Source organism: Egretta garzetta, unplaced genomic scaffold (assembly GCF_000687185.1).
Source record: "Egretta garzetta isolate BGI_Z169 unplaced genomic scaffold, ASM68718v1 scaffold360, whole genome shotgun sequence".
NCBI lineage: Eukaryota > Metazoa > Chordata > Aves > Pelecaniformes > Ardeidae > Egretta > Egretta garzetta.
Window position 1 is genome coordinate 1,867,550 of NW_009258261.1, and position 12,258 is coordinate 1,879,807.

The window sequence follows — 12,258 nt, forward strand, 5'->3', positions numbered from 1 at the left end:
AGAGAGGTCTGGTTTTAAATCTGTGGGTCCAACATCTCTTTTAGAAGTAAAACTGTTATGGCACTGTGATAACGTCAATGTAAAATACGCTTTCCACTCCTCAAGGATGATGAAGTACACACTAGTCTTACACAGTCTCATTTGGGCTACCAGACCTATAGGATGAGTCAAGCAGCAATACCATGTGTCAGTTTGTCTTGTGGCAGCTTCAAGCAAGCCTGTGGGCACCGCTAGCTTCTGAGAGGCAATCTCACACCTCAGTAAGCACCAGTGCCAGCAGTGCCTCGCCTACCCTGGTAGGCTGCAGTTCAGCGTGCTTTATTGCTGTGGGTCCATCAGTCCCTTCCAGGTGTAACGATTGTGTCTCAAGAAAGTTTATCACAGCAGCTCTTTTCACATAGTCTGAAGCTGATAAACTCTTGAACCTTTTTTCAAAAGATAACCCTGATCATTCAGGGATCCAATAAAGCTTTCAAAATCAGATACCTAGGAGGGGAAAAAAAAGGAAAGACAAAAGCCAAATATCAAATTTAAAGAATGGCATTTTATCTGATGTAAAGCAACAAACAGTTTGAAAGAACTTAGTGAAATAAAGTGAGCTAAGAATAGGTTAGTTTCTTTAGCAAACAGCTGACCTACTAGGTGGTGACATACAGTCGAGTTGCACCCTTTTGTGCTTTACTTACTTTATGGCATGCAGAAAATATAGTATACATATACAGAGTAATGTATACTGTAATGTAATGTAAATATATATATATACAGAGTAACCTATGTATAAGTCTAAGTCGTAATGTATACTGTAATGTCATGTAAATATATACAGAGTAACCTATGTATAAGTCTAAGTTCTGAAACACAAGTATCTACCAAAGAAAAGTCTGGTTTCTACAGCAAATACTGATTTCCAGGTATTTGTTACAGGTCTAGAACTTTGAATGGGAAAAAATATTCTATAAAGGGAAAATGAGAATTAATTGAATTATATATAGGTAACTAGTCACTGAATGAATGATCATGTGAGAAGAGAGCTAGCAGTAACATGTTCTGTCAGACAGGATTATGCACAGTCAACATTTGAACAAGTTTGGAGACTGGAGCTATCTCACCCCAGCAGGGCAAAGTAGGTTAACCAGGAAACAGAAAGAATAGTATTATTGCCCATAGTAAGTTGAATAAAGATAAATTAATTGTCACTGCTTTTTAGTTAGTATACCTGCAATCCAGTTTTAAGTTTTAAATCGGCATTTAAACCTTTTTATCATGAAGCAAAGAGTAGAATTAGCTGAATATTTTTGTTTGGCTGAAGTCCCCTACAAGTATAGAATGCAAATCAATTACAGAATAAAACACATTTGTGACCATCTGTCCTACATGGTGTTCCTATCAAGTTACAACACTGGGACACTTGAAGTAGGAATGAAAACCCCAAAGGCATATTTGGGCCAGTGAAAGCCAAGCAGAAATGTCAGTGCACTGCTGAAATAGAACATGGACACCACAGCAGCCTAAATTTGGGAGCAAAGATAGGTGAATCCCCTGGGGAGTCAGAGTAAAGTATACTGAAACCAAAATTGCCTTTCATGAAACAAAGCAGAATCTTAAGGGACAGCTTCAAAAGTAGAACCAATGCCTACTAGTGCAAGGAGTTGTTACTGTCAAACAGCTAGTAAGATTAGTAAAGCTTACAAACAAAGGCAATTCAGGAGGAGTGTTCAGCCTAGAAGTGGCAAACACTGCTTATTTCTGTTCATTGCAGAGAGGCACAACAGATGCACCTTTTCCACTTTCCATTTTGCACTAAGTAGTTTCGACTGGTCTTGCAGTTTGTTGTTGAAGAAATGCTTCATTTCCAAACTTACTCGTATTTGTAGCTCCTTCGCAATCTGTCGAAGCTGTTGCAAGTCAAAGAGATTGTTGTAAGTTCTCTCTGCAATACTGTTAAGGGCAGAAACAAATCTTTTTGCTTGTGACCGATTGCTCATCCCAGACCCATGCTGCGAACGTTCAAAGTCCAGTTTTCCAAACTCATCGGAGTAGGTTCCCAGCATGCTAAAAATATATATAAAAAGATCAACAAGAGGCAAAAGCAAGAGTGTATTATTTTGCTTCCTGAAACATAACTGCTTGAGAAAGCTTTCAGAAGCCACATAGAGAACCATTCCCCTAATAAGTCACTGCCTAGGGAACCTAAACTGAGCACCTGTCCAAACTTTTGAACTTAACTGCAACAACAGAGTAATTGCACAAGAGAAAAACCTTTGGCAGGGCCTCATGTCTAAGTTACTGTGCACTGGTATACATAACTGCTATGATGATACAACTCAAAGGCCTAAGCAATTGTATCCAGTTTAGGGCTGCTGTCAGTTTTTAAAGAATAGCTAACATCTCAATATCAGTATCAATGGGCCTAAACTTGATAAAGTAATTTCTTCTCTATGTTTGTGTATTTGTATTTTAAAAAAGTTTTGAATGAATAGCACTGTAATGCTTGATTTTTAAAGCAGTGTATATTACCTATATTTCATTATTTCTATTACATCCTCAGCATCTTCCTTGGTAGATTTCTCCCTTAATTCCAGCCTCGATCGTGCCTTAAAATAAAACAAAACAACCCCACAAAGTTATATTTAAGATGCTATATGTGAAAGATGTGAAAAAGCCTACATCACCCTACAACAGGCACAAATTTTAGGAGCAGAGATGGAACCTGAGCCTACAGGATTTAGAGAAAGGTTCCTCTATTTTTTCAATAGTGTTTCAACGTAATCTCCTGCATACTTGCATTATGAGGCTGTAGCTTCCACTGCTTTTTAACAGCTTATTCTTCAGAAGAGGCAGATTACAGGTAGTGTTATTAAGGCATAGTGTTAGGGAAAACAGTAGCAGTTTAAGTTCAAGATGGGCAACAGCTTGTCTCTGCCTGCACCATTCTCTCCTTTGGGGAGAATGTGATAAATTCTCTTTCCACCCACTCAAGGGTGCTTTACTTTATAAGAGGCTTTAAGCAACAGTAGCTCTTAAGCATTTGTAAGTCTCTTAAATTCTCACTTTTTTTTTCCTTTTTAAACACAACAAAAAAAAACATAGCTGTGAAGAAGCTATCAAAAATTATAGGATATCAGATTAGGAATAATCTCTTTGCTTTCAAATCCCTTAAGTATTACAGCTTGCATTTACCTCCGTAAGTCGAATCAGTGACTCTAGCTGCCTCGTGGTGATTGGTGTGCTGTCTACTCCTTGGTTCTGTTTCCGGAGCTCGAGGTAGAATTCCTGGAGGACCTGAGCAGCTTCTGGAGATAAATTTGGGTGAACGTACTGCCGAGCATATCCGACATACTTCCTCAGCAGCTGATGTGGAATGGCATCAAAGTTTTCTCCTGGTAAGATCTAACCCAATTACAAAGGGCTTAGATTTTTGTCTGTCAGAACCCTACACAATAAATTTTTGACATAAAATCTTCATCTTCCATGCTTTATCTGGTGAAATCTTCACTGTAACGGCTTTAGTGCTTTGTATATCAACTGTGTACTTCAGAAGTCCATATACTATGGTTAGACATCTAATTAAACACACTCGGCCATTTCAGAAAAAGCAGCTGAAGCTTCTCATTTGCAATGACAAAAAGTGCCAAATACGATTAAACTGTATCATGAATTCTTTCTCAAAAAGAGAAAACCCAATTTCCCAATTGTTAATGTATCTCCAGAGAAGATTAAACCATCACCACTGACATCCCATTTCCAAAAGTGCATGCATTTAGCTCCAGTAGGGGATATTCCTCCCAAGACCTGGCATTTATTTGACAATATGATCAAACTGATCACTTGAATTCAATAAGAAATATGCTTCCTCTCCTATAATCCCCAAAGCCATCATGAATTGCAGTTGCCTAAGGACTTGTTTACACACTGCTTTATTTGGATTCAATACTTCACAGCACATCATGTTATATCAAATTATTATATCCAGTCTAGTTCTGTAGCTCTTTATTGAAATCTAACACAGCAAACTTGCTTTAGAGCATCCCATGCAAAGTGTCTTCTCACTACTGCAACCAAAAAAACACAGCTCAGCTACAAATTCTCTTCTGTGTGGAGACTAAGATGGCTTTAGACACATCTTTAGCAGCTCCAACAGGGTGCGTAATATTAGCTACAGCAGACAACTGGCAGAACTGGTGGCTGGAGTCTTAAATGCTTCGTCTCATTCAGAGCCAATTACCATGAGAAGAATGTGAGTCGGAGACTGAGGACAGCCAGCAGCTCAGGATTGCCAGGTCCCAATGCAAGGAACACCACAGGACGGGGTACAGCAACAGTCACAGGACAAGTCCTACCTTTAGTCTTTCAAGCAGCGGTCGATCTGAAACGACTTCAAGAACAGAGCGATTCTGTGTGTTGGTACGAGTCACAACAGCGCTGCTGCATGCTGCCTGCTTTCCAGCTCGGATTGCCATTACATGCTCAGACAGCAAGTGATCATGATCTTCATTTGGGGTGTCCAGTAAAATGAAAACTAAATCAAATCTCGACAGTAAAGCACTCCCCATTCTAGAGTAAAGACAAGAAAACCACACTGCTTATAAAGTAGAAAAATTACAGCAACTCTGCTCCACTTCAAAGACACTTCAAAAATGCTGTCCCATTCATTCAGAATAAAGTAGAACAGCAATTTATCTCTCAAAAGCCATGAAAATCATTACAGTAAGCATGTGTTCAAGTTTCAGGAAACTAGAAAGTTTACATACAAACAACAAGACTGCTAGAAGCACCTACTCCTGAGTGTGAACTATATAAGCTGCATTTCAGCAAGTGCTCACTTTAAGTTCTCAGACACCGTTTTGGCTTTGTTATAATGTCCTCCGACTGGGTTTGCTGCAGCAACAATAGACGTCCGAGCTGGCAAACTGCAAACAATACCAGCCTTGGCAAGGCTGATACTTTGCTGTTCCATGGCTTCCAACAAAGCCTGATGCTGGTTTCCCATCTTATCAAATTCATCTATTCCACAAATACCTGGAAGCAATTAACACAAGACAAAGACTTACTAGAAAACACATTACACTGATGGACAAGTGTGTGCTACAGTCCAGTGCTGACTGAACAATCTGATAGATTGTATGCTGCAATCCATCAGAAGTTCAACCTAATGTCTTAGGGACTGCAGGAGACATTGGACCAAGTCTCCATTTCAGCAAGGTTTGTTTTCATTTCATGCTGCTGCAGCTGAACCATTATGAAGTTGGCCTGGCTCACAGCAGCAGTGTCTTGATCACATATTAAGATGACAAAACAAACTTTAAAAATAGAAATAGATGAAAAATCTATTTTTCAAAATAGCCAGCTATTTTTCAAAAACAATAAGAATCCAGTAGCTGCCATTAAGTCAGAGATTTCTCAATAAGGAAATCCTAGTTAACACATTAAGAAAGGCTGGTGTGTGAATTGCAGAACTGCAGTTTCCTACATACCTTAAGCCCTAGGAAAGCAAGAACCAACTCCAAAGAAGTCACTGGAGAAGCTCAGAACTTCCCAAGATGTGGAAAGCCAATATCATACTTCAAATTTACATCTTCATTCCACAATTATGCAAGCACCATAGTTAACCTTAGACTCAGCAGCACACACTCCCTCCACATTCGTTCATATAAAATCTGTAGCATTACAAGTATTACCTTGATCTCCCAGCACTAAAGCACCAGCTTCCAAGGCAAAATCTCCAGAAGCGCCATCTCTAGACAGTGTAACAGTCAGGCCAGAGCTGGTGGAAGTATTACCACAAACATACACACCTCGAGGAGCAACATTACACACTGCCTAGAAGAGAAAGAAATACTTTTTCCCTCCCCAAGGTGAAGAATTTGATAAGCCTTATTCTAGAAAAACAATTCAAAGAAAATCCAGATTTATTTATTTCTACTTAACATGTCCTGACAGTAAAGTTATAACTCCTTGCAACCCCAAGAGGCATACTTCCACAGAAGTGTAGAAATAACTGTGATAACAATATTTGTGCACAGTCATTCTACATGTTATCAAAACTACTAGGACTTTGGGCACAACATTTATGTTTCAAAGTATATCGAAATGCTTGGAGACATGCTGTACACCATGGAATTGCAGATATATCATTTCTCTATCTTCAGACCCCCAGGTCTATTTATACTAACATCTTGGCTGAGTGCCCAACACAAGCTGCTTCAAAGGAAGCAAGCATAGTTCTCCCCACAACTAGGGGATGAAGGGCAGTCCTAGTCTTGTCCATGCCTCTGGTATCCGGCAAGCAGCTTACAATTTGAAATACGAACTAGAAAAGCAAAGCATGATAAGCTTGAAGAAATTCTACATACACTGGCAAAACACAGACATGTTGCAGTTAAATTTGCCTAGAATACAGATACCATAACTGGATTTCCCCAGTAAATCCTTATAGTCACTGGTGCCCCTATTTTATTTAAAAATAACAGCCAAACCATATTTGTTCAGTACCAGATGTGACAAGCACTGAGTACTGAATAAAAACCCAAACAAAAAAACCTGGCTCCTACACAACTTTGGTTTTCTCTTTGGGATTACTTTTTCTGTGACAGTGATGACTGAGAGGAACCTTGTCTCAGGGTCTTATCTGAGGAACAAATTAATTACTTTTCTTGAATGGCATTGCATTGTTTAGTAATGATTTGAAAAAAACCAAATCATCTACTGTATGCCAGAGTGCCTATTCAGTAAAAAAATACTTTAAAAATTTGTTTGCCAAGATGCTTGCATACAAATCCATCACTCTGGTTAAGTTATTGCAAGTCATATGCTAACATAACATGCCCACATTAGAAAGACTCTGACTTTTTAAGTGAGGTATGCAATGCTGTAGGTCTAGATGAACTCTGTCCCTCTTTCACTTCACACTAACCACGGGAAAAGACATGGATCTTTAAAACAATTCAGTTCAAGATTAAAAGATACTATTACTAACTGATTTTGTCACAGTCATGCAGAAATGCCCACCAAGATTAAAATCCAAACACAGCAGCAGTTCTCTTTCCCAAAAAGCCAAGATCTGTGCTAGCAGCATAGAAATAGGGTAAGAGATTGGAAGTAAACATCACAGAAGATTAGTGACATGATATTCAAAGTTGCACTAGTTCCAAGAGTGTACTTATTTGTCAATGGATAAGCTAAATGAAGACAGGAAGGAGTGAAACTCCTCACCAGGGAAAAGGTTTGGTGAAAAAAACCCAAATATGTAAGGGCAGAACAGTAAGCCTGTACTTGGAAAGCTCACAGGCTTGACCAAATATACCTGCTTTGGTAAGTGTTTTAGCAGGCCTGATCCCTTCCGCAAGGCTCCCTGGAAGGAGAGGACAGCAGGGGACCCCTTTGGGTATTATCCTATATTTGGGTGCTATCCTACATTAAAAGATAGTTCCAGCCAGGCTCAAGCAACCCTTTGGTCTTAGCACAACTATCCTACCATGCTTACAAGAAGTCAAGATAGCAAGGAATTAGAATACAATCAGACAATAGAAATAAGTCAAACCATACTTGCAACATTTGACTTTTTCCTAATCCTGGATCTCCAACGACCAGAACATGTGGATCTCCTCGCACTGGGATTCTGTTCTTGTCATCTACAAATTTCTGACATCCTCCAAATAATGCCAGGGCCAAACCTGCCTTTACAATCTGTAGTGGTACATACCAACACTTTAGTATTTGAACGTGGTGACCAATACTGACAGCTCCCTAGAACTGGCTGTAATAACCCTTTCCTTCTGGATGGCTGAACTTAAGGGTGTATAAGACTGCCACCTCCTTGTCACTGAAAGTGACCGTGAATCAGTCACCTATATATACAGTCCCTGCCCCCTTCCCCCCCGCCCCAAAGAAGCTTTATAAATCCTTTAGGAGTTTACTGTGGCATAAACATTTCAAACTCAAGTTGCAAGCAGAGCTATTAAATTACTTACCTCATGGCCATAGATTGCAGGACAAAGAGAGCTGAAAAACAAAGAGCACTGTAACATGAGAGGAATACAAATCTTGTATTACTATTAAGTAATCAGTCATTCTGTCTCTCTTGTCATGGAATACCTCTATACCTATATAAAACTTTGTTAGCTGTTGCTGAATTTCCAATAGAATTAGTTTACATTAGCAGCATCAAATTTCTTGAAATTTTCAGATAACCAGATATGTTTGAAATAAGAAAAGCCTTTCATCCAAGTTCAAACACAGAGGAGAACCAATTTTCCAGTGGTTTCTGCTTATCTTAATCAGGTAACTACCTGCAACCCTCCTTTTAAAGGTGCTAGTTTCGTGTTCTTTGATCCACTGGGAGGACCCAAGGGACACTCCAGCTAGAGACATACTCCTCGGTCAGAACTCACTGTCTTTCACACCCTCTGCTCAATTCTCACACCTCTGCTCTGCTGTAGAAAAGCAGAGCAGAGAACAAACCAGGACTTGTGGGTTGAATCTTCTCAGTGAGGAGTAAAATTAACTAGTTTTTTTTTACCTGTGGCTTTCTGTCTCAGGGCTGAACTGAAACACTCCTAACTTCCTTGTATCCCTAAATCCCTCCCAGAGTCCTAACGCCCCCACTGCAATACTTTCGCTTCTTCCCAAGCCCCTTGCCCACTAATATTTTTTAAATCTATTGCACAAGCCTTAGACATTTCAGAGCTTTAAGATTAGCTGTCACGTTTGCCTGAAATTGGTCAAGCTGTTTCAGAATTCTAGTCCTAGACCTAGTCTAGGTCTGACACAACTTACTTCACAATGAGCCTGAACAGATTTTCCTCAGCTTGAATTTCTTGAACAGCATAGAGGTCTTTAAGTGAAAACTCCATGAAAGATCTTTGAAAAGTCTCATCATCAAAATTCTTTGTTTTTTGTCCTTTACTGTTGCTGACAGAATTTGCCTCAATGTACAACAAGAAGATACACTTGTCGTTCTTATTTTTAGAAGCTCCTGTTAGAAAAATTGAGAAAGGATGAAGGAATACTTTTTATATCATTAAATACTGGTATTATTTAAAAATGGCATAGGATAATTAAGAAATATTAAGTGCAGTCATGTGCAAAGTGTTCATATTTAGGTAATTGAACATCCACATTTTCAAAAACTGATGCAAAGTAAGTTTCTCATGGCATTTGTTCTTTAAGTTACCTCCATTTAGGTACACAATAAAATATTTTGCTGAATTAGAGGGTATGTGTGTACATAGAGGATTTTCTCCCAGAATAAACGAGGTTTTCCAGGAATTTTAAATTATTATGTTACTCTAGTCAAATACAAGTTGAATATTAAATGTTTCCACTCAATATTTAGAGGAACAAAATCCATAGTGCAGAAGAATTAAACATGCAGCTTGATAATTAATCATTTTCTCTATCTCCCAATGATTACTAAGCAGAGAATGTGGTCTCGCGGTAAATCAGTACTTCAGTTCTCCACAATATATTCTATTACAACCTCACTTGGGGGGGATAAAAAAAAAAAGAAAAAAGAAGTCTCTCAGAGACACTTTAGGAAATAAGGATGTCCCCCTTACATTAGAGGTCCAGAGAAGGCTTTCCTATGAGTTGACATACTAAACCGTCAGATGTCAGACTGGCATTTAAGATTCAGGAGCATCGTTGCGTATAGACCAGCAGGTTGCAAAACCCCCTATCAGTGGACATTAAAGACAGTGCTCCTCTTGGACAGGACTGCTTCTGGCTTTTTCAAAATAACTCCTCATAACAAAACTTTGGGAATTTCTGAAGAAATATACACTCAATCCATTTACAACTGAGAGCTCACATTAAGGGGGATTGCTGTTGTTCCTGTGCAATCACTAGAAAAATCCACACCCTAGGAAAAAGGTATTCTCAGATGATGTATTTTACCTTCCTCAGTGCTCGACACCTTTACTATCCCTGTAACTGTGACCATATCTCCTGGGACACAGCTGTCTACAAGATCTTGAACCAGTTCACATTCGATTGTGCGAGGGATTCGGCCTGCTTCTCGCTGATCATCTGACATGAGCTCCTGCACCCTGCAAAACACAAGGTGAGTGTAGGCTCTGTGCATAACATTTCCAATTCAATTTGGCATACAAGATCTGCAGCTGTGTCCTTCCAATCCATACTTTCCAAACTGAAAAGGGAGACAGCAGAAATGCCCTCAAACACTAGAAACAGCAGTGCTGAATTTGGAGAAACACTTTTTCAGTTCAGACTAATAAATTTGTATGTATATACACATAAAACCCAGAAACACAGTAACTATGAACTCCAGAAATAATGATCAATGTTGAAATTCAGATCTTCTAGAACTGATGAGCATGCTTATGTAGAAATAAGTACAGTACGTGAAATAAGATGGACCTCATATACGAAAATTAAGAGGCCAGACATTGTAGCCCTGATGAGTGCTTAATTGGCATTTTAACCCTAACAAAGCCCAAGAAATTCCTCAGACCATAACTAGAACAGTAGCTCACTCTTTGTATAGTTGTAAAAGGCTAGCAACTAACAAGGTTCCAGTTTTGGCTCTGCATGAGCTCTGATAGTTTCCTTGAAGCTCAGAGTCAAGCTTTTCTTAAGAAGCTGCAATAAACAGCACCCTCTAGAGCTGCTGACAAGAATGTCAGTGCTATTTTTAATGAATTTTTTAATGACTTTTGTTACAGGACATCAGTTAACAAAACTTATTTAGATGTCATTTGGAACAATAAAACTTCTGATAAAAAGCACATGAACTTACAGAATCTGCATGTAAGAGGGAAAAAGTAAGCAGAATTCTGTTTTTTCCAAGCTTACACCCTTACTGTGGTAAGCTAATAGGATGGACAAGAAACAACACATCAAACTCTTCTGAATGTATATTATGGGGCAATAGTAGGATGGTCATAGTGCTAACAGCACATAGTAGGATGGAAGCAATGAAAACAGAACTACCATCCTCCTTCCTACACTTTAACATTGTTAATTTCTCTAGAAATAGTAACTTATCCCCCCCTCCCATACCAAAGGTCTCACAAATTTTAGGCATACCTACTTGCTGATTAGACATAGGAAGTATATGAATGGGCAGGCAGAGCACTATTTCCTTCTACTGAGTATACCTTAAGGACTGGGGAACACAATCAATATGACTTCAAAAGAAGCTTTAACCCTCAGATTTACTTTCAGTTCATTGAAGTCAACTGTCACAGCTGACCAATGCAATTCAATAGGGCTTTTCTAGTTGACTTACAGCTCATTAAAAGGAATCATTAAATAATAGATGCAACTACAAACCATCAAGAAAACCTGCAAAGAGCACAAACTGAACATTTCTCAAATAACTCAGTCATGGTAGGAGGAATTTCCAAGAAGCTATTATATTGAGTAGGATTTAATATACAAAGTATGCTAGTGCTCAGATAAAACAACTACTTTGTAATACAAATTTTGAAGAGTGCTTGCTGCAAAAGAATAAGATTATTAAAATTATACAGTGTAATATGGAATGAGCCATCCTGTCACTTTTTGATTACTCTGCTGCATTACATTTTTGTGCAGAAGGGAAGAGATGCTTACTTAACTGACTGCCAGTCCACTGTAGTGGTTAAAGGAGAGCTTCTGTCAGCTGTGAAGGACCGGCCACGGCACTCAGGAACAAGGCACTGTAACAGTAGTTCTAATTAATTGTCAACATTTTTTTTAAATCATGATTTGAAATTGCCTTATTTGGTTAAAAAAAGAAAGCAAAGCAATTAATTAACACCATTTCAGGAAAAAACTAGTTAAATTAGGACTACAAATTAGCACATACATAATTAATGAAGAGCTATCAAGCACAGACACCTGAACCCTGACTCATAGTTGTTAGAGCAAATACAGCTGAATTGCATGATCCCCTTGGTGAACTGGTTTGAGTTTTTGGGTATTGAGGGGGAGGTGGTGTATGTTTTTTGTGGGGGTTCTGTTTGTTGGGGTTTGGTTTTCATTTTTTGTTTGCTTTTTAAATAATTGCAGATGTTCCAAAGGAGATAATTTTTTCACTTGAGCACACCAAGTAACATAAAATAACTGGGTATTTTCCTATGTCTAATGACTTTTTAAATCCAGATAAAACCCAGTGAAACTAAGTAGAACGTTCTAAACAAAACCTACAAAATCCCCCGATCTAAGCATAGAAAGCCACTGCAGTGAAGTGGAGGCTTTTTAAACATAACTGGTGAAATGAAAATGAAAAGAGATTATTTTTTTCCTAGATTTGAG

The 12,258-nt window shown here is 38.6% G+C and overlaps 1 protein-coding gene across 1 annotated transcript in view; it reads right to left on the minus strand.

The window, feature by feature from the left end:
* Positions 1-393: 393 nt before the first annotated feature.
* MCM8 (minichromosome maintenance 8 homologous recombination repair factor) overlaps positions 394-12,258 on the minus strand; it is a 16,388-nt gene continuing 4,523 nt past the window's right edge. The window contains exons 7-18 of the mRNA XM_009642789.2: positions 11,575-11,660; positions 9,895-10,046; positions 8,776-8,974; positions 7,971-8,001; positions 7,546-7,686; positions 5,679-5,820; positions 4,824-5,019; positions 4,341-4,554; positions 3,181-3,390; positions 2,518-2,594; positions 1,863-2,052; positions 394-486 (exon numbers count right to left, since the gene is read on the minus strand). Coding sequence (XP_009641084.1) covers positions 394-486; positions 1,863-2,052; positions 2,518-2,594; positions 3,181-3,390; positions 4,341-4,554; positions 4,824-5,019; positions 5,679-5,820; positions 7,546-7,686; positions 7,971-8,001; positions 8,776-8,974; positions 9,895-10,046; positions 11,575-11,660 — 1,731 coding nt within the window. The remainder of the gene's footprint in view (positions 487-1,862; positions 2,053-2,517; positions 2,595-3,180; positions 3,391-4,340; positions 4,555-4,823; positions 5,020-5,678; positions 5,821-7,545; positions 7,687-7,970; positions 8,002-8,775; positions 8,975-9,894; positions 10,047-11,574; positions 11,661-12,258) is intronic.